Genomic DNA, 23,323 nt, shown 5'->3' on the forward strand with positions numbered 1-23,323 from the left:
GAGATCTAAATCTCCACCTCTGCTTCATAGTTTTAAGTACAAGGAACTTGAAATCATCAATAGTATGATGCAGCTGTGTCCAGTGTTCAACTATGGGTGCTGATTCTATTTTCCACACAATAGCTCCTGTATTCTATGATCTTAGTCTTGATCATTCTGTTTTCCCAATGGAAATTACAGGGACAATTGACATACCACATAGCTAGAAGCATAGGTACTAGAGAAATTCAGATTGTATTTCCTGCTACTAGATGAGTGAAAAAAAAAAAAAAGGATAATTGTAATGAGTGCTTACAGACAGAAGAACCACATGCGTTATGGCCAAGAGGTTCTTGATTCTGACAATCAGGAAGCACAGAAAGGACCAGTTTATTCTTCAGATTCTGATTATGGAGTAAGATAATTGGTTAATTATCCTTGAAATATTAATGTAGCTATAAAATATGCCAATGTTTCCCAATATAGCGAATGATACATACCTGTAGCAGGTGTTCTCCGAGGACAGCAGGCTGATTGTTCTCACGACTGGGTTGACATCCACGGCAGCCCCCACCAACCGGAATAAAACTTTGCGGGCGGTCCCGCACGCAGGGCACGCTCACCGTGCATGCACGGCCGTCTTCCCGCCCGTGCACGACCGTTCCTGCTCAGTTGAATGACAAGCAAGGAATGAGTAAAAACGCAACTCCAAAGGGGAGGAGGGAGGGTAGGTGCGAACAATCAGCCTGCTGTCCTCGAAGAACACCTGCTACAGGTATGTATCATTCGCTTTCTCCGATGACAAGCAGGCTGCTTGTTCTCACGACTGGGGTATCCCTAGCTCTCAGGCTCACTCAAAACAAGAACCCAGGTCAATTGAACCTCGCAACGGCAAGGGTATAACAGAAATTGACCTACGAAGAACAACTAACAGAGTGCAGCCTGACCAGAATAAATTCGGGTCCTGGAGGGTGGAGTTGGATTCAAACCCCAAACAGATTCTGCAGCACCGACTGCCCGAACCGACTGTCGCATCGGGTATCCTGCTGGAGGCAGTAATGAGATGTGAATGTGTGGACAGATGACCACGTCGCAGCTTTGCAAATCTCTTCAATAGTGGCTGACTTCAAGTGGGCCACCGACGCTGCCATGGCTCTAACACTATGAGCCGTGACATGACCCTCAAGAGTCAGCCCAGCCTGGGCGTACGTGAAGGAAATGCAATCTGCTAGCCAATTGGAGATGGTGCGTTTCCCGACAGCGACCCCTTTCTTATTGGGGTCGAAAGAAATAAACAATTGGGCGGACTGTCTGTGGGGCTGTGTCCGCTCCAGATAGAAAGCCAAAGCTCGCTTGCAGTCCAATGTGTGCAACTAACGTTCAGCAAGGCGGGTATGCGGTCTGGGAAAGAATGTTGGCAAGACAATTGACTGGTTAAGATGGAACTCCGACACCACCTTTGGCAGAAACTTGGGGTGAGTGCGGAGTACTACCCTATTATTATGAAATGTTGTATAAGGAGCATGAGATACCAGGGCTTGCAGCTCACTGATTCTACGAGCTGAAGTAACTGCCACCAAGAAAATGACCTTCCAGGTCAAGTACTTCAGATGGCAGGAATTCAGTGGCTCAAAAGGAGGTTTCATCAGCTGGGTGAGCACTACGTTCAGATCCCATGACACTGCAGGAGGCTTGACAGGGGGCCTTGACAAGACCAAGCCTCTCATAAATCGGACGAATAAAGGCTCTCCAGAGATAGCTTTACCCTCTACACGATGATGGTAAGCACTAATCGCACTAAGGTGATTCCTTACTGAGTTGGTCTTGAGGCCAGACTCTGATAAGTGCAGAAGGTATTCAAGCAGGTTCTGTGTAGGACAAGAACGAGGTTCTAGGGCCTTGCGCTCACACCAAACAACAAACCTCCTCCACTTAAAAAAGTAACTCTTTTTAGTGGAATCCTTCCTAGAGGCAAGCAAGACGCGGGAGATACCCTCCGACAGACCCAACGAAGCAAAGTCTACGCCCTCAACATCCAGGACGTGAGAGCCAGAGACTGAAGGTTGGGGTGCAGAAGCGCTCCGTCGTTCTGCGAAATGAGAGTCGGAAAACACTCCAATCTCCACGGTTCTTCGGAGGACAACTCCAGAAGTAGAGGGAACCAGATCTGACGGGGCCAAAAGGTCGCTATCAGAATCATGGTGCCGTGGTCTTGCTTGAGCTTCAGTAAGGTCTTCCCAACCAAAGGTATGGGAGGCTAAGCATACAGGAGGCCGGTCCCCCAATGGAGGAGAAAGGCATCCGACGCTAGTCTGCCGCGTGCCTGTAATCTGGAATAGAACAGAGGCAGCTTGTGGTTGGTCTGAGAGGCGAAAAGGTCCACCAAGGGAGTGCCCCACTCTTGGAAGATCTTGTGTACCACTCTGGAATGAAGCGACCACTTGTGCGGTTGCATGACTCTGCTCAGTCTGTCGGCCAGACTGCTGTTTACGCCTGCCAGGTATGTGGCTTGGAGAAGCATGCCGAACTGGCAAGCCCAACGTCACATCCCGACGGCTTCCTGACACAGGGGGCTAGATCCGATGCCCTCCTGCTTGTTGATGTAATACATTGCAACCTGATTGTCTGTCCGAATTTGGATGATTTGGTAGGACAGCCGATCTCTGAAGGCCTTCAGTGCATTCCAGACCGCTCGGAGCTCCAGGAGGTTGATCTGAAGATCCTGTTCCTGGAGGGACCACAATCCCTGAGTGTGGAGCCCATCGACATGAACCCCCCCCCCCCCCCCACCCCAGGCGAGATGCATCCGTCGTCAGCACTTTCGTGGGCTGCGGAATTTGGAATGGACGTCCCAGGGTCAAATTGGTCCGAATGGTCCACCAGTGCAGTGAATTGCGGCAACTGATGAGGCGGATGACATCTTCTAGATTCCCGGTGGCTTGACACCACTGGGAAGCTAGGGTCCATTGAGCAGGTCTCATGTGACGGCGAGCCATGGGAGTCACATGAACTGTGGAGGCCATGTGACCCAGGAGTCTCAACATGTGCCGAGCCGTGACCTGCTGAGATGCTCTGGTCTGGGAAGCAAGGGACAGAAGGTTCTGCGCCCTTGCTTCGGGAAGAAAGGCCTGAGCCGTCTGAGAATTCGGCAGCACTCCTATGAATTCCAGAGATTGGACTGGCTGGAGATGGGACTTCGGGTAATTTAGCACAAACCCCAGCAGCTCCAGAAGGTGGATAGTGCACTGCATGGACCGAAGGGCTCCTGCCTCTGAGGTGTTCTTGACCAGCCAATCGTCGAGGTACGGGAACACGTGCACTCCCAGCTTGCGCAAGTACGCCGCCACCACTATGAGGCACTTTGTGAACACTCGTGGCGCTGAGGTGAGCCCAAAGGGCAGCACACAGTACTGAAAGTGCTGTGTTCCCAAACGGAATCTGAGATACTGTCTGTGAGCTGGCAGTATCGGGATGTGAGTGTATGCATCCTTTAAATCCAGGGAACATAGCCAATCGTCTTTCTGAATCATTGGTAGAAGGGTGCCCAAGGAAAGCATCCTGAACTTCTCTTTCACCAGGTATTTGTTCAGACCTCTCAGGTCTAGGATGGGGCGTATCCCCCCTGTTTTCTTTTCCACAAGGAAGTACCTGGAATAGAATCCCTGCCCTTCCTACCCGGGCTCGACCGCATTGGCGCTGAGAAGGGCGGAGAGTTCCTCTGCAAGTACCTGCTTGTGATGGGAGCTGAAGGATTGGGCTCCCGGAGGACAATTTGGTGGAGTGGAGGCCAAATTCAGGGCGTATCCGCACCGCACTATTTGGAGAACCCACTGGTCGGAGGTTATTAGAGGCCACCTTTGGTGAAAAACTTTCAACCTCCCCCCGACTGGCAGATCGTCCGGTACGGACACTTTGATGGCGGCTATGTTCCCATGGATCCAATCAAAAACCCGTCCCCGGTTTTTGCTGTGGAGGCGCAGGGGGCTGCTTAGGCGCATGCTGTTGACGGGAACGAGCGCGCTGGGACTGTCCCTGTGCCTGATGAGGCCTTCGGGCCGGCTGGGTGTACCTACGCTTGTTGTAGGCGTAGGGCGCAGCCTGCCGGGCCCAGGAAAAACGTCCACCTGCAGAGGTGGATGCTGAAGGCGCCCGGTGGGAGAGCTTGTCGAGAGCGGTTTCCCGCTGGTGTAGTTGGTCCACCAACTGCTCGACCTTCTCGCCAAAAATATTATCCCCCCGGCAAGGGACAGCCAGCCGCTGCTGGGTGCGGTTGTCCAGGTCAGAGGCACGCAGCCTTGAGAGTCTGCACATCACTATACCTTGGGCCGCAGCTCGAGATGCCACATCACAGGTGTCATAGATACCCCTGGACAGGAACTTTCTGCACGCCTTCAGCTGCCTGACCACCTCCTGAAAAGGCCTGGACTGCTCCGGGGGGAGCTTGTCGACCAGGTCCGCCAGTTGCTTCACATTATTCCACATGTGTATGCTCGTGTAGAGCTGGTAGGATTGGATGCGGGTCACGAGCATTGAAGATTGGTAGGCCTTCCTCCCAAACGAGTCCAGAGTGCGAGACTCCCGCCCCGGGGGCGCCGAAGCGGTATCCCTCGAACTCCGTTCTCTCTTGAGAGCAGAGTCCACGACCGCCGAGTCATGAGGCAATTGAGGCCGCATTAACTCTGGGTCTGAGTGGATCCTGTATTGGGACTCCGCTTTCTTGGGGATGGTGGGATTAGATAAAGGTCTCAACCAGTTCCGAAGCAGTGTCTCTTTGAGGACATTGTGCAACGGTACCGTGGAGGACTCTCTAGGTGGTGATGGATAGTCGAGGACCTCGAGCATCTCGGCCCATCCACAGAGACCACGGGAAAGGGAATGCAGACATATCCCTAACGAAGGAGGCAAAGGAGAGGCTCTCAGGTGGCGAGAGCTTCCTCTCCGGTGAAGGAGTGGGGTCGGAGGGAAGGCCTACAGACTCCTCTGAGGAGAAATATCTGGGGTCCTCTTCCTCCCCCCACGAGGCCTCTTTCTCGGTGTCGGACATGAGCTCCTGTAGCTCAGACCTCAACCGGGCCCGGCTCGACTTCGAGGCACCGAGTCCTCAGTGGTGGCATCGAGCGGTGGACTCCCGCGCCGGTGGGGATGAAGCTCCCTCCATCGACGTCGACTCCACCTGCGTGGCGGTCGAGACCGGCGCTGCAAGCGGCGTCGGCATCAAAGGCCTCGGCACCGGGCTAGAGCACGCCGGCGCCTCCATCAACGGCGGATCCACGGAAGGATGGCTCGGAGGCACTTGTCAAGGCCCGCTGTGGGGAAAGGCGAGGGGGCCGGTGCCAGAATCTGCTCGGGTCCAGGAGACGGCACTGAAGTGCCCGTGCCCTGACGTAGCAATACCTCTACCACCGAGGGGGAACGCTCCTCCCGGCGCTGCCGCTGCCTCGGCTCTAGTCACCTCTGGAACCGGAGCTGGTAGCCACCTGCACCGTAGGCGACCGATGACGGTGCTTTTTAGCTTTCTTCCGGTGCCCGTCATCGGCGCTCGGCGGTACTGAAGAGGAGGAGGTAGATCCCCCCCGGCCTCGAGGGATCGGGTCCGACAGGGTTCGGTCCCAATGGCCCTGGGTAGAAGGAGTGACCAGGGCCGATTGCCCGCGCGGCCGTTCACCCCTGCCATCTCCGGAAGACCGGCGGGCCAACGGAACCTGTGCTCCTGGGGTCGGTGCCGATTTCGTCGACATCGGTACCGAAGATCCGGCCGTCAACACCGATGCCGAAGTCGACGGGCCAGCGCAAGTTCCAAAAAGACGGTCCCGAAGAACTTGCCTCGCCACCTGTGTCCGTTTCCGTAAACCGAGACACAAGGTGCACGTCTTGGCATTATGCTCCGGCCCGAGGCACTGGAGGCACCAAGCGTGAGTATCGGTCTGCGAGATCTGCAGGCTGCACCGACCACACTTCTTAAATCCACTCGGGACCTTCGAGGACATCGATGGAAAAATTGCGTCGGCAAAGTCAAAGTCGTCGATGGTGGCGGTAAAAAGCACACCTCGAAAAAGAAAACGACCGCACGAGGCGCCCCACGCTAAACGACGAGGTGAGACAGTTTTCTTTTCTTTTTTTGAAAAAAGAAAAACAGAACAAAAGAAAACAAAGAAGAAAAAACTCGCGGCTAAGACGCGATCCGGTTTCCGGGGCTGACAGAGAGAGAGACAAACGCGGCTCTCTCCAGCGCGGAAAAGAAAAGACTGAGCGGGAACGGTCGCGCACGGGGGGGAAGACAGCCGCCCATGCATGGTGGGCGTGCCCTGCGTGCGGGACCGCCCGCGAAGTTTTATTCCGGTTGGTGGGGGCTGCCGTGGACGTCAACCCAGTCGTGAGAACAAGCAGCCTGCTTGTCCTCGGAGAATTCTAATTACCATATGCCAGTTGAGAAAACAATGTTCAAATAATGTCAGGTGAATGCCTATCTTTTTGTCCTGTCCTCATAACACCAAAACCTAACCTTGGAAAGACCAGCTTTGATACATCTCACTGGATATCCCTGTGTTTGAATCTAATGACCAGATTAACAAAACCTGATGGTTTGGAACCATCTGTGACCTCTTAAGCTAATATTAGATCGGTTTTGAGTTGTCTTATGAAAATTGTTGAAGTGTAAAAAAAACGTTATTCTTGTCAGTTGGTTTCTTAGAGTGATAGTGAAAAAATATTTATCCTTTATGATCAGAATAACCAAGAAAGGAATGGTCTCTCTAATCAAAGTGCATTTAAAATCTTAGGTTTACATCTCTGCTATTGAGCCAATTGAAAAGCTCATACAGAAAATCAACATTTACCTGCCAGAGAATAAAGAAGTCATCGACATATCTGTGTTGAGTCTGAATCTAGCCTCATCTGCGACACTGCATTCACCTGAAACTATGTGTGCTGTATCTACCAATAAAAGGCTTTTTACTACTCTGGATCATCCTGGTAACTGACTGCAATCTCTGCCCACTGAAACAACAGCTGAAATTCCACTGGTTACAGAGCACTCCAAGTGCTGCCATGTTTGTTGATGTGCTCCACTACTGTGACATTATCCAACAGAATCTGGACCGGATAGCCATGGAAAACGGACTGAAACACCACTAGGGCCCTCTGGACTTCTCCAAATTCCAGATTTATGAGCCAGAGAGCTTCCATCTTGCTGCAAAGGCCCTAAAAGTCAGTGATGGCGAACCTATGGCACGCGTGCCAGAGAGGGCACGCAGAGTCCTCTCCCTTGGCACGCGCGCCGTCGCCATCACTGGTCCGCCCACTCTCCCTCCCAGTTCGGCCTTCCTCCCGCCCTCCCTCCAACCCAACGAGCAACAGGCCGCCCGCCCGTCCTCCCAGCACCAGGAACCCCCCTCCTCCTAAAATTTAAAAAGCGTACCTCCTCGGCTCGGAGTCGGGGTTTAGGCGGCATGCGTCCGTAGCGGCAGCGAAGCGCCTTCGGCCTTCCCTGTCTCTCAAGCTCTGGTCCCGCCCATGTCCTTCTCTGTAGATCTGAGGTTCTCTTCTATGACCACCACTTTCCATCGAGGAAATGCCAAAGATGTTCCCTATACATTTGTGGACTGAAGCCATCAGGACATGCTGAGCTTCACTTGCGGAAGCTCACGGTGTTTTAACACCAAGAAACAGTGTAATCCTCAAGTTACAGGAAAACAGAAAGACAGACTGCTGGAGAAGGCGCATGAGCCCTAGCCCATGGAACCACATATAGGGTCACTGCCATGGATCCCAGGACTTGTACATAATGCCATGTGTAAGGATTAGGAATAGCAAAAGAAATCTACCTCTGAAGTTTGAGCCTCCTGTTGTCTGCAAATAGTACTTGGCCATGGTGAGTATCATAAGCGAGCTCTAGCTATACTAACGTCTGGGAAGGATATAATTGGCTCGGATATGTTGATCACCCAACCCAGGGACTAAAGGAGATCAACTAGGACATAACCCTCACACTGTCCTGGAAAGTGGTAGTCCTGATCAGCCAGTTGTCCAGATAAGGATGAATCCAGATGTCCTCCTTCCTAGGAAATGCTGCCACAACTACCATGAATCTGGAAAATGTTCTGGGAGCCATAGAAGAGCATGGCTTACAACTGAAAGTCTTGACAGATCACTGCAAACCTCAAGAAACATTAATGGGGAGGCTAAATGGTAACATGAAAGTAGGCTTCCTTGAGGTCTAGTGAAGTAAGACTCCCCTGGACTTACCAATAATATCAAAGAATGTAAATTTTCCATGTGGAAATGTTTGACCCACAGAGATTTGTTTACCTGCTTGAGGTAGGTGAAAGGAGTGTTTCAGCTAATAACATGGCCTCTGATAAAGACAGAACCTTCCCAAGCCTATATCTCTTAGTGACCTTTAGACAAGGATGAAATTGGGATATAAAGGATCCCCTTAGGCTTGTCCTCAGAAAGCCAAGTCTTAGAATCACGTAAGTCCTTGACCAGTTCCTCCAAATTCTCCCTGAATAATAATTTCCCTCTAAAGGGACGTTTAGTCAGCTGCTGCTTAGAAGCAGCATCTGTTGCTCAATGATGAGCCACAACAATCATCTGGGGTAACTGCTAAAGCCATCTGCTAAACAAATGACAAGATCATATAAAGAATCTGCCAGATATGCTAAGCCAGTTTCCACAGCCAAAACTCCAGAAAAGCAAAAGCATCGGAGACTAAGTAAGACGCCTGCTGCACCCAAGAAAAGCAAGTCCCAGCAGCATATACACTGCACAAGGAGGCTTCAAGGGATAAAGCAGAAAAACTCCAAAAGAACAGCTTCAGAGTGGACTCCAGCCTCCTTTCCTTTAGCTCTTGAGTGCTATAGCACCCTCTACAGACAGGGTTGTCTTTGGTCACTGCTACCACCAAACCATCAACCTTAGGCAGCAAAAATCTCAAATCCTCCTGCAACACTGAACATAAGTGAGCCTAACAATTTGCTTCATTTCATTGAATGCAGGAATAAATATGTGGATAAAGATTCTAGATTTTCAGAAAACTTTTGACAAAGACCCTCATGAGACTCCTGAGAAAATTAAAAACCCATAGGATAGGAGGCAATGTTCTGTTGTGGATTAGGAACTTGTTGATGGATAGAAAACAGAGGGTAGGGTTAACAAGTTAATTCTCTCAATGGAGGAGGAATAGTGGAGTGCTCCAGGGATCTGCATCCTAGAAACGAGAAGTGGATTTTCCCATCTTAATAATGGCTTACAGACTTTTCCTTTAGGAAATTACAAAACCTGATGGCTTTTACCGCATTCTCTGGCAACAAATTCCAAAGCTGAATTACACAACAAATGAAGAAAAATTCTCTGGCTTGTTTTAAATTTACTACTTGGTAGCTTCATCACGTGCCCCCTAGTCCTATATTTTTGGAAAGAGTAAACAAGCGATTCACCTCTACCAATTCCATTCCACTCAGTACTATATAGACCTCTATCATATCTCCCCTCAGGCATCTTCAACAAGCTGAAGAGCCCTAGCTGCTTTAGCCTTTCCTCACACGGAAATCGTCCAGTCCCCTTTATCATTTGTCACTGTTCTCTCTTTTTTCTAAATTCTACTATATCTTATTTTGAAATATTTATTAACATTTTGAAAATTATAACAGCCACAGTGAAACAGCTATACATCAAATTCCCAATGTCCAGCCCCCCCCCCCCCTGTAATATTCTGCTATATCTGCTATATGAGCTGAAGTGACCAGAACTGCACACAGTATTCGAGGTGTGGTCGCATCATTAAGCGATACAAAGGCATAACATTCTCATTTGTTTTCCATTCCTTTCCTAATTCCTAACATTATTTGCTTTCTTAGCTGCCACTACACACTGAGCAGAGGGTTTCAACATATCAACGATGACACCTAGATCCTTTTCCTAGGTGGCGATTCCTAATGTGGAATTTTGCTTCACACAGCTATAGTTTGAGTACCTCTTTCCCATATACATCACTTTGCACTTGCTCACATTAAATATCTGCTATGTGAATGCCCAGTCTCAGAAAGTCGTCATGTAATTTTTCACAATCCTCTTGTGATTTTAACAACTTTCAATAACTTTGTGTCATTGGCAAATTTAATTACCTCACTAGTTATTCCCAACTCTAGATCATTTATACATGTGTTAGAAAGCAGTGGCTCCAGCACAGACCCCTGAGGAATCCCACTAGCTACCCTTCTCCATTGATAATACTGACCATTTAACCCTACTCTCTCTCTTTTAACCAGTTTTTAATCCACAAAGAGAAGTTGCTTACCTGTAGCAGGGATTCTCCAAAAACAGCAAGCCACTTATTCTCGCATGTGGGTGATGTCATCTATGGCACTCCGTGCAGAAAAGCTGTCGAGCATACTGGACATGCGTGGGTGCCTTCCCACCTGACTTGTGAGTGCAAGTCATCAATATTGATCAAATTTGGTTGAAGCAATACCCTGATTTTCACAAAATTATCAGATGGCACAGACATATTGATGTTATATCCATCTTACAGATGGGAGATATCAGTTCCTTCAAATCATTTGTGGAGTGGCTGAACGAGATGGGCATATCAAAACTTATGTCTCAATACTCTTACCACAAAAAATATATTTGGATGAACTGGTTTATTCAACAAGAATCTGCTTCTGAGACATTGGTACACAAGACATTTACAATTTGACAGAAGTCATCCATTGCGACAGTTTAACGTATTCTCAATTGTTGCGTTTTTGTCAGATATGCACGGATGTTAAAAATTTTATAAGACAATGACGAACTTGGAGAACTGTGGCTGTCCTAAGAGAACAGTTCAATGTGCGTATACAAAAGCAAAGTAGAATCACCTGGAACTTAAATTTTCCAGCCTATAATGAGAAGAGTAGCAATTTATGCAGCCAGAATTATTAAACAGCATAGGAAAATGATGAAGACCCATCCAGTGTTTAAGGATGTTAAACGCCAAATGGCATTTTCACAGAACAGGAACCTAAAAGATATCTTGAGTTTGTACCACATGATTCTTTCAGCCCCTGACATGATAAAGGGCAAAAATAGAAAATGTGACAGTTATAAAGTCAGAAACCACCACCTTGAAGCTTGATGAGTTCACTAATCCAGTTGATGGCAAAGTGTATAGTTAAAACACCACAAACTAATACATCTTTTGTAGTACACATAATTGGTTGCCCATGTAGTAAGTTTTACGTGAGAAAGGCTACTAGGCCTTTCTGCATACGGGTGAACTAACATCGGTCTAGTATTGGCAGGCACAACTAGAATGTTGGTATCAGACTATATATTAAAATCGCATAGTTTTGAAGAAGTGACGTCACAAAGACAGCTGAAATCGGACTACAGCTCCGATCACCAGACTTACGTATGTATTCATTTCCCCTGTGTTGTGGACACGATTTGCTGATTTTTTTGTACAGGTGATTCCCATGAGCAATTGCAGAAAATGAACCCAAAGGAGCAGCCAAACAAAATGGCAGGGCTGGAGTTGGAAGCTGAGAACGAATCTAGCTCCGAGGTGCTATGAGAAGGCCAGTACATTAAAACCCCACACTGGCTAGCAGACATCAAGAGCGAACTTCGTTTAATATGGGAGGATATTAGTGGTAGAAGATTTTAAAATGGTTAAGGCAGTGGGAGAGACAGACAGAACGAGTCCCATGTGGCACAGCATGAAGAAAACATTGTTGATCTTCACTTCTTGATGGAATCTGTACTGATTCCCAAGCTCTCTGGGATAATGTGGAGGGGACCTAGAAAATAGGTCCTGCTGCCATAATTTGAAATTTAGAGGGATTCCAGAGGTGACCCCACATGAAGACTGCACAACAGTCTTTACAGTTCTCCTGATCCATCTTCAGGAATAAAGATAGACAAATTCATAGAATAGCGTAGAGAATTTGCCTTGAGATATTTTTGTCTCATGAATTTTTATCTAAAAAAGCTGCATAGGTTTGAAGACTTACAATGCTTTGTTACTGATCACACTGAAGGGGAGATCGGTGAAAATGTTTATTAAAAGAACTGAACAAAGATGGACATACAAGCTTAACACCTTAGAACCTACAGGATTAAACATTAACATTGACTGGAAAGTGTTCCTGTGAATGGACTAGTAGCAGCTTCCTAACTGGCTGTAAAGTGGCTGTATGAAACTAGTTGGAGCTGATTGCTCCGAGCTCTTCCATTCGGACTGGGTAAAAGTGATTGTTGCTGACATCTAAGTCAACGTCTTACTTATGTAAGTGTTATTCAAACTCTGTTAACTCAGGCAAGCAGAGAATCAGCTTGGAATACATCTGCAAACAGCAAATCTTTTGAAGGAGTGCCTGATGAAGCATCCAGTAAAACTGGCAGCTCTGCTGAGCAGATGAGAATAGTTTCAAAGATAAGTGTTGAGAAATTTGCACTACATTTAAACTACATTGAAACCCTCTTGGACCAAATATGCATTTTTGTGGACATTGTATTTGAATTTAGTCCTTGAATTCTGTAACACTGGGAATGTAAAGAGAAAAAAAAAAAAAAAAAAAAAGAGATGGGGTCTCACCTTTAAACTTAATGAGAGGTTTTTTTTAGACTAAGGATGTGTCAGTTGTGAGGCTATTTGGCAACTATTGCTATATAAGTTGCCTCAGGTCACAGGTCACTGAAGCCTTTTCCTCCTCTCATGTCATGACTCAATGTGAGTGGATAACAGTGTATTTGAATTAGAATTTCCCGTAAGCAGCAAAGAAATGTGCCATCTGTTCATCAAATCTCTCCATGAGCTGGTTCTTAAAAGGCTGCCATTGATCAAGGATAGGAGTACTTGAAGTCAGGCCACAGGAGGCTGTTACACACACTATACTAAGTGGTCCACATCTGGGGATCTGGTATTCCGCATCAAGAGCCCTTGGCATCAAAGTACAGGATGAATCCTTCCTCTGACAACTCAGATCAGTCCTAATGGCCTCTAGTGATGCTCAGAGTTGTGTGTGAAAAGTGCACTCAATGCCAATGTATCCCCAACATCCAATACAGCTCCAAGTGTCATGGATACTGAAGCTTCTGATACTAAAGTCAATGGAAGAGGCTTCTCCACGCTAAAAATGTTTGCGCTGCTTCTCATAACCACAAAGACCTCTCTTGGACATCGGTGAATATAATTTACAAGAGGGATCATTGGTCAGACCCCAGGCTTAGATGTTTATTTACACAGGAGCACACATGAATGCGCTTTCATTTTGGAGAAATACACTATGGCACCAAGCTGTTGATTTATACAGAGGTACAAGTATGCAGATCTTCATTCTGGTAATTAAACGTTCTTTTGCAGTAGCAATACATTTTGTCTGGACGTCAAGAACGTATGCAATGTACTAAACATGTCTTCATTATGAGATGTAAAGTTGACACCGAATAGCTATTAGTATATTTTTTTGGTGTGTTTTGGCATTAAGTGCTTATTCATTCATTGATGGAAAGAACATAGGGTTAAGGAACTGTAGTAGGTACTGTAACTGCTGTTTCTCAATACTCTTCCATTTTAAAATACTAAAAGAGAACGTTAGAACATTTTCCCATTGCCTCATTCCCAAATGTCAAAAGATTTCCAGCATAGATTTTTTTCTGTTTTCTTCAGGAATGAGAAAGGTCCTTAATACTCCTGCTGATATAAACTGAACAGCATATGTATATGTATATATTTTTTCAATATTGCATATTTTAGGGTTTAAAAGGCAGGAAGATGTTAAAATTTTGAATATATGATGTATTTTGCTTTTGATAACTTCAGGTTCTTCAGGCATATATAATAAGAAATTTAGCCCAAGTTTTCTATGTTGGCTTTAAAAATGATTATGTTATAATACTCACCCTAATACTAGAGACAATGTACATATCACTTTCAAAGACTTAGTACATTGAAAGGAACATATGTAGTTTAGAGTAGCTAGAAAGACACGATTGTTCAAGATTTTTTTTTTTTTTTTTAAATCTCATGATTCATTTGGATTGCTTATATTCATACAATGTAAAAACTGTATTGTATAAATGGTGTGTTTTTTTAAGTTAGATGTAGTTGTATTGACGTTTGAAAACGTGACACTTGGTTTCATCATTCAAACTGCATTTTGTTTTTTTCGGTTTCATACTGACACTGATCTTAAACTGACAATAGCACATGGTTTTTGTATCACTGTTCTTATGCTCACTTTTCGATGAGAATTGTGCATTTTTAGTCATGTTTAGTATTCACATTTTGTATATTTGCAGACCCCTGATACAAGCAACACATGTCAAAACACTGCTGGGTCAATGCAATTTTGAATTGGACGACTTGGTCACTTCGCCTCTTCATTTGATGGTCACCGCAGGCATTGTAGGTAATAGTTATGGTCAACAGTAATTGATATGATCTGGTTACACCAGGTATATTTCTTAAAGCCACTGGGGACTTTCTGGGATCTCATCCAGAAAAATAGTTGCTGTAAAAAAAAAAAACAACTAAATTTTGTTAAATACCTTAATCAGAAGCCTGAAGTCCTCAGATGCCTACACTAGGCAATGTGAAGGGAAAAAAAATCTGAAGACAACCTAACAAATGCTAACAGGGGAAAAGAGTACCACATACAGTTAACAGGGAAAACCTCAAGTGTAAATTAAAAGTGTCTACAGGTAAGCTCTGTAAAAACCCAGACTATTGTAATCCTGTGTAACAGCAGCAGCAAGGATGACACGATACACATGAACCATGAAAGAACACAAAATATTTGTATATATATGTTAGAGAAGGCTTCCCTATAAGCTCTGGTTATGTCACCCATACTGCAAAGCTGGCTATGAAACTTGCCCTTGATGGCAACAAGTCATTAGTGGGTTCAACAATGGTATAACCTTTGATTTTACATTTTTCTGAGGAAGAAACTTTATAGTGATGAATTCTAGTTAGTACCCTTAAATTTCAATAAAAGACTGTTACAACTTCAGCCGTCAGTGAACAGAGTAAATTTACTATTCATAAGTCACAGGTGGAAAGTTGAGAATGAGTCAACATTAAAAGGCTTTAATTAGAAAGTCAAACAACTCCATACCTGATAGTTATACGTTGGCTGCTGGTACCCTAATGGTATCTGCTGGATTACCACTGGATGTGAATTTTGATATGGATAGGCCTGTAAAACAAATATTATAAGCCATTAGCTAAGTCAACCTAATAGACACTTCAAGGAAAGTGCATATTACCACATAAAAGGGAAGAAAACCTTTAATCAATAGGCCTTTTAATTTCTTGCACAGAAATTTTTCAGACCAGGTTGGAGTCTGAAAACTGCTCAGAAGAGTATCACATATAACAAAGATACTTACCTATAGCAGGTATTCTCCAAGGACAGAAGGCCATATATTCTCACATGTGGATGATTTGTCTCCTATGTCGCCCAGTTTGGAGCTTGACAAAGCTTTGTACAGCTTTACAAGCACACGCAGTGCTCCCACCGTGTGTGAATACCTTCCCACCCACAGCATTGAACCACTAGTACAATGAAATAGAGAACTCCAAGGAAAGGAGGAAGGGTATGTGAGAATACAAACAGCTACAGGTAAGTATCTTTGCTTTCTCAGAGGACAAGCAGGCCAATAATTCTCACATATGGGAATCCCCAGCTACAAAGCTCACCGAACACAGTGGTCAATTAACATTGTAAAGGCGAGGTCAAAATACAGATTAACTTGAAACTATATACAAACTGTGTGAGTGTAGCATGGAACAGAACAAAACAGGCCTAGGAGTGTGGAGTTGGATTATTTTGCAGTGTTGTCTGTCCAAATTGACAGCCGTGTTGGGTATTCTGTTCAAAGCAGTAATGAGATGTGAATGTGTGGACTGAAGACCTTGCTGCAGCCTTCAAAATTTGTTCAATGGAAGAAGATCTCAAGTGGGCTACCAACGCAGCCATGGCTCTAATATTGTGAACCTTGAAATAACCCTCAACAGTCAGCCCAGCCTGAAGTGAAGGAAATGTAGTTTGGCAGCCAATTAGAATTGATGCATTTCCCCCTGATGGTGACCCCCATCCTGTTAGAATAAAAAAAAAAAACCCAAATTTGAGTGAACTGTCTGTGGGGCCTAGTCCGCTTCAAGTAAAAGGCAGATGCTCACTTTCAGTACAAGGTGTGAAGTGCACTCTCGCATGGATGGCTATGAGATCTGGGAAAAAATGTTGGCAAGACAATCGACTGGTCTAGATGAAACTCAGACACAACTAAGTAGGAACATAGGGTGTGTGCTGAGAACTACTCTGTTGTGATGAAACTTAGTATAAGGTGGATCTTTAAGCTCACTGACTGTGAGCTGAAGTTAACAGCCACCAAAAACAAGACCATCCATATCAAGTACTTTAGATGACAGGAATCAAGTGGCTCAAAAGGAGCTTTCATCAGCTGGGTGAGGACGAGGTCCCATGAGAAATGGAGGTTTGACAAGGGGGGAGGGGGTTGTCAACAGCAAACATCTCATAAACTGAACTAGTGGCTGTGCAGAAATGGGCTTAGCCTCTACACAATAAGCACCAACTGTACTGAGGAGAAACCATTAAGAGTTAGTCTTGAGACCAGACTTAGAGGTGTACAAAGTGTTCAAGCAGTATCTGTGTAGGGCAAGAAATGGATCTAGGGTCCTGCCCTCATACCAAACCTTCTCCATTTAAAAGAGTAACAACTTTAATAAAAATGATTGAAACATTAAAAGAGTAACAACTTAGTGGACTCTTTCCTGAAAGACACCAAGACCCTCAAGGCACATCTGGAAGATGCAAGGAAGCAAATTAACCTCAACATCCAGGCCATGAGGGCCAAAGAGACTGGGATGCAGAAAAAAAAAAAACCCTCGTTCTACATGATGAGGGTTAGAAAACAGTTCATCTGCACAGTTCTTTGCAGAATATCTCCACAAGAAGAGGGAACCAGATCTGCCGGGGCCAATATGGTATAATTAGAATTTTGGTCCAGTGGTCTTGCTGAAGCTTCATCAAAGTCTTCCGACAAGGGGTATGGGAGAATAAGCATATAGGCTAGGCTAAATAGAGAGGTATAACCAGAAGAAGAAAGGAGGTGATGCCCCTCTACAAGTCATTCGTGAGGCCCCACTTGGAGTACTGTGTTCAGTTTTGGAGGTCATAAGCACATAAGTATTGCCACACTGGATCAGACCAAAGGACAATCAAGCCCAGTATCCTGTTTCCAACAGTGGCCAATCCAGGTCACAAATACCTGGCAAGATCCCAAAAAAGTACAAAAAACATTTTATATTGCTTATCCCAGAAACAGTGGATTTTCCCCTAAGTCCATTTAATAATGGTCTATGGACTTTTCCTTTAGGAAGCTGTCCAGACCCTTTTTAAACCCCGCTAAGCTCACCGCCTTTACCACATTCTCTGGCAATGAATTCCAAAGTTTAATTACACATTGAGTGAAGAAAAATTTTCTCCAATTCGTATTAAATTTACTACTTTGCAGCTTCATTGCATGCACACTAGTCCTAGTATGCATTCACGTCTACCCTTTTCACTCCACTCATTTTATAGACCTCTATCATATCTCCCCTCAGCCATCTCTTCTCCAAGCTGAAGAGCCCTAGACGCTTCAGCCTTTCCTCATAAGGAAGTCGTCCCATCATTTTTGTCGCCCTTCTCTGCACCTTTCCTAAATCCACTATATCTTTTTTGAGATGCAGTGACCAGAACTGAACACAATATTCCTGGTGCAGTCGCAACATGGACCAATAAAAAGGCATTATAACATCCTCACTTTTGTCTTCCATTCCTTTCATAAGAATACCTAACATTCTATTTGCTTTCTTAGCCGCTGCAGCACACTGAACAGAGGATTTCAAAATATCAACATTGACACCGAGAGCCCTTTCTTGGTCGTTGACTCCTAATGTGGAACCTTGCATTACTTAGCCATAGTTCAGGATCCTCTTTCCCACATGCATCATAAGTACATAAGTAATGCCACACTGGGAAAAGACCAAGGGTCCATCAAGCCCAGCATCCAATCCACGACAGGGCACCTGGCAAGCTTCCCAAACATACAAACATTCTATACATGTTACTCCTGGAATTGTGGATTTTTCCCAAGTCCATTTAGTAGCGGTTTATGGACTTGTCCTTTAAGAAACCGTCTAACCCTTTTTTAAACTCTGCCAAGCTAACCGCCTTCACCATGTTCTCCGGCAACGAATTCCAGAGTTTAATTACGCGTTGGGTGAAGAAAAATTTTCTCCGATTTGTTTTAAATTTACTACACTGTAGTTTCAACGCATGTCCCCTAGTCCTAGTATTTTTGGAAAGCGTGGACACTTCACATCCACCTGTTCCACTCCACTCATTATTTTATATACCTCTATCATGTCTCCCCTCAGAGGTATATAAAATAATGAGTGGAGTGGAACAGGTGGATGTGAAGCGTCTGTTCACGCTTTCCAAAAATACTATGACTAGGGGGCATGCGATGAAACTACAGTGTAGTAAATTTAAAACAAATCAGTTTGCACTTGCTCACATTAAACGTCATCTGCCATTTAGACGCCCAGTCTCCCAGTGTAGTAAGGTCCTCTTATAATTTTGCACAATCCTCTCGCTATTTAAAAACTTTGTGTCATCAACAATTTAATTACCTCACTAGTTACTATCTCTAAATCATTTATAAACATATTAAAAAGCAGCGGTCGCAGCACAGAACCCCTGAGGAACCCCACTATCTACCCTTCTCCATTGAGAATACTGACCATTTCACCTGCAGCTCCCTGTGACTCTGGGCAAGTCACTTAACCATCCATTGTCCCAGGTACAAATAAGTACCTGTATATAATATGTAAACCGCTTTGAAAGTAGTTGGAAAAACCACAGAAAACATAGTAACATAGTAGATGACAGCAGAAAGACCTGCATGGTCCATCCAGTCTGCCCAACAAGATAAACTCATATGTGCTACTTTTTGTGTATACCTTACCTTGATTTGTACCTGTCCTTTTCAGGGCACAGACCGTGTAAGTCTGCCCAGCACTATCCACGCCTCCTAACCACCAGCCCCGCCTCCCACCACCGGCTCTGGCACTGACCGTATAAGTCTGCCCAGCACTATCCCCGCTGTGCCACCCAATCTCAGCTAAGCTCCTTAGGATCTATTCCTGCTGAACAGGATTCCTTTATGTTTATCCCACATGTGCTTGAATTCTGTTACCGTTTTCATTTCCACCACCTCCCGCGGGAGGGCATTCCAAGCATCCACTACTCTCTCCGTGAAAAAATACTTCCTGACATTTTTCTTGAGTCTGCCCCCCTTCAATCTCATTTCATGTCCTCTCGTTCTACCTCCTTTGCAGCTCCGGAAAAGGTTCGTTTGCGGATTAAAAGGCGGTATATAAGTCCCATTCCCTCCCCCACTACTCTGTTTTCTTTTAACCAGTTTTTAATCCACAATAGGACAGTATCTCCTATCCCATGACTCTCCAATTTCCTCTGGAGTCTCATGAGGTACTTTGTCAAACACCTTTTGAAAATCCAGATACACAATATCGACTGGCTCACCTTTACCCACATGTTTGTTCACCCCTTCAAAGAAACGTAATAGATTGGTGAGGCAAGATTTCCCTTCACTAAATCCATGTTGGCTTTGTCTCCTTAATCCATGCTTTTGAATATGCTCTGTAATTTTGTTCTTTATAATAGTCTCTACCATTTTGCCCGGCACCAACATCAAGCTCACCTGTCTAATTTCCCAGATCACCCCTGGAACCTTTTTAAAATATCGGCGTTACACGGGCTACCCTCCAATCTTCCAGTACCACGCTTCATTTTAAAGAATTTACATATCAACAATAGTTCCGCCAATTCATTTTTCAATTCTATCAGTACTCTGGGATGAATACCATCCGGTCCAGGAGATTTGCTACTCTTCATTGTGTCAAATTGCCCCATTACATCCTCTAGGTTTATAGAGATTTCAGTTTCTCCGACTCATCAGCTTTGAATACCATTTCTGGCAACAGTATCACTCCCAAATCTTCCTCGGTGAAGACCGAAGCAAATTTTTCATTTAATCTCTCTGCTACGGCTTTGTCTTCCCTGATTGTCCCTTTTACCCCTTGGTCATATAGCAGTTCAACCGATTCTTTTGCCAGCTTCTTGCTTTCAATATACTTAAAAAAAAAAAAATTGTGTGTTTTTGCATCCAACGCAATCTTTTTTTCAAAGTCCCTCTTCGCCTTATCAGCACTTTGCATTTGACTTGACATTCCTTATGCTTTTTATTATTTTCAGTTGGTTCCTTCTTCCATTGTCTGAAGGATTTTCTTTTAGCTCTAATACCTTCCTTCATCTCACTTTTTAACCATGCCGGCTGTCATTTGGTCTTCCTCCCTCCCTTTTTAATACATGGAATATATTTGGCCTGGGCTTCCAGGATTGTATTTTTGAACAGCATCCACACCTGATGTAAATTTTTGACCCTCGCAGCTGCTCCTATAAGTTTTTTTTTCACCATTCTTCTCATTTTATCAGTCTCCTTTTTGAAAGTTAAATGCTAACGTATTGGATATCCTGTGTATACTTACTGTAAAGCTAATATCAAATCTGATCATATTATGATCACTGTTATCAAGCGGCCCCATCATTGTTACCTCCCATACCAGATCATGTGATCCACTAAGGACTAGGTCTAGAATTTTTCCTTCTCTTGTCGTCTCCTGTACCAGCTGCTCCATAAAGCAATCCTTGATTTCATAAAGGAATTTTACCTCCCTAGCATGCCCCGATGTTACATTTCCTCAATCATATCTTGTAAAGATGTAAGAAGACTGAAAGTGGTACAAAGAAAAGCTACATAAGTGGTATGGGATTTGTGTTGCAAACCGTACGAGGATACACTTGTTGACCTGAACACGTATACCTTGGAGGAAAGGAGAAACAGTGGTGACATGACACAGACGTTCAAATATCGGAAAGGTATTAATCTGCAAACAGACCTTTTTCGGAGATGGGAAGGTGGTAAACTAGAGGACATTGAGGTTGAAGGGGCAGACTCAGGAGTAATGTCAGGAAGTATTTTTTCACAGAAAGGGTGGTAGATACGTGGAATGCCCTCCCACGGGAGGTGGTGGAGATGAAAACTGTAATGGAATTCAAACATGCAAAGGATAAACACAAAGGAATCCTGTTTAGAACGAATGGATATACAGAATCTTAGTGGACATTGGGTGGCAATGCCGGTAATTGGGAAGCAAAACCAGTACTGGGCGGGCTTCTACACTCTGTACCCTGATCATAACTGAATAGATATGGATGGGCTAGACTGTAAATTTTAAGGGGCTTCGACGTTAGCTTCAGAACTTTTAGTGCAACAGTGCTGAGCAAACTTCAACGGTTTGTGCCCTGAAAATGGAAAGGACAAATCAAACTCAGATATACATATAAAGTATCACATATCATGTAAAATGAGTATCTTGTTGAGCAGACTGGATGGACCGTTCAGGTCTTTATCTGCCGTCATTTACTGTGTTACTATGACTGATTGAACTGAGTGGCAAAAAGATCCACCGAGGGGGTGCCCAACATTCAGAAGACCTCGTAGCAACGCCCATGCTGAGATACCACTCATGCAGTTACATAACCCTGCTCAGTCTGACAGACTACTGGATTTGCCCGCCAGCTACGTGAGGAGCATCCCATGCTGAGGTGCTCAGTGCCACATCCAGACAGCCTCCTGACTCAGAAGGCACAATCCAATGACCCACTCCTTGTTGGTGTAGTTCATTGCACCCTGATTGTCCATTTTAATGAGTACAAATTTGGTTGATCAGCCAATCTCTGAAAGCCTTGAGCGCGTTCCAGATTGCTCGTAGATGCAGAAGGCTGATGTGGAGATGTGTCTCCTGGGCTGACCAGGCACCCTAAGTATGAAGCCTATCTAAATGAGCTCCCCCAAACCCACCCAGATAGGACACAACCGAACACCTTCCGGGTCCGAGGATTTCGAATAGGAATTCGAGTCAGACTGGATTGAGTTGTTCCCCAAAGCAGAGATTGAACCAGCTCTGGTGACAGTTGAATGACATCTGCTTGGCTCCCCGTGGCCTGACAAAACTATTCAAAGTTGTCAAAACACCTGCAAATTGTGAAAAATTACAGACCTTAAAAAACTGGAAGACTGAGCATCCAAATAGCAGATGAAATGTAATGTGGACAAATGTAAGTAATGCACACTGGGAAGAATAATCCAAATCATAGTTACGTGATATGTTGGGGTCCACCTTAAGAGCCAGCACTCAAGAAAAGGTCATTTTAGACACTATGCTGAAATCTTCTATCCAGTGTGTGGGAATGGCCAAAAAGAAGAAAACAGGATGCTAGGAATTATTAGGAAAGGGATGCAAAAGATCAAGAATATTATAATGCCTATCACTCCGTGATACGACCTCACCTTTGAGTACTGCATTCAATTCTGATCGCAGTACCTCAAAACAGATATAGCGGAAATAGAAAATGTTCAAATAAGAGCGACCAAAATGATAAAGGGGATGGAACTCCTCCCATACGAGGAAAGGCTACAGAAGTTAGGCCTCTTCATCTTGGAAGACAGATAGCTGAGGGGGCAAAAGATTAAGGTCTATAAAATCCTGAGCTGTGTAAAACGGGTAAAAGTGAATCAATTTTTCACTCTTTCAAAAAACACAAAGACCAGGGAATACTCAATGAAATTACATGGAAATAAAACAAATAGGAGGAAATATTTTTTTCACTCAAAGAATTCTTAAGCTCTGGAACACACTGACTGAGGATGTGGTAATAGCAGTTAGTGTATCTGCGTTTTAAAAAGTGTATGGAGAAGTTCCTGGAGGAAAAATCCATAGTCTACTATTGAAATGGACATGAGGAAAGCCACTGCTGCCCCTGGGATTGGTAGAATGGAATGTTGCTACTAAAAAGGGTTTCTGCCAAGTACTTGTGTTTTGGATTGGCCACTGTTGGAAGCAGAAAACTAGGCTAGATGAACCATTGGTCTGACGCAGTATGGCTATTCTTATGGGAAGTTAGGGTCCACTAGGCAGTTCTCAAGTGAAGACATGCCAAGGGTGTCAAGAAGTACCTGGAATAAAATCCCTTCCCTTCTTCCCCTGGTGGAACGGGATCAACCGCATGGGCCTTTAAAGTTGAGGAGAGTTTCTCTGCAAGTACCTGCTTGTGCTGAGAGCTGTAGCTATGTGCTCCAAGTGGGCAATTTGGTGGCATCTGTCACAAATGTAGGGCATAACAGAGATGCAATACTTGAACTC

At 44.8% G+C, this 23,323-nt stretch overlaps 1 protein-coding gene across 1 annotated transcript in view; it reads right to left on the bottom strand.

Moving 5' to 3' along the window:
• DAZL (deleted in azoospermia like) overlaps nucleotides 1–23,323 on the bottom strand; it is a 312,957-nt gene that overhangs the window by 112,056 nt on the left and 177,578 nt on the right. The window contains 1 exon segment of the mRNA XM_030202610.1: nucleotides 15,084–15,164. Coding sequence (XP_030058470.1) covers nucleotides 15,084–15,164 — 81 coding nt within the window.

Source organism: Microcaecilia unicolor, chromosome 1, assembly GCF_901765095.1.
Source record: "Microcaecilia unicolor chromosome 1, aMicUni1.1, whole genome shotgun sequence".
In the NCBI taxonomy this organism is placed as follows: Eukaryota; Metazoa; Chordata; class Amphibia; order Gymnophiona; family Siphonopidae; genus Microcaecilia; species Microcaecilia unicolor.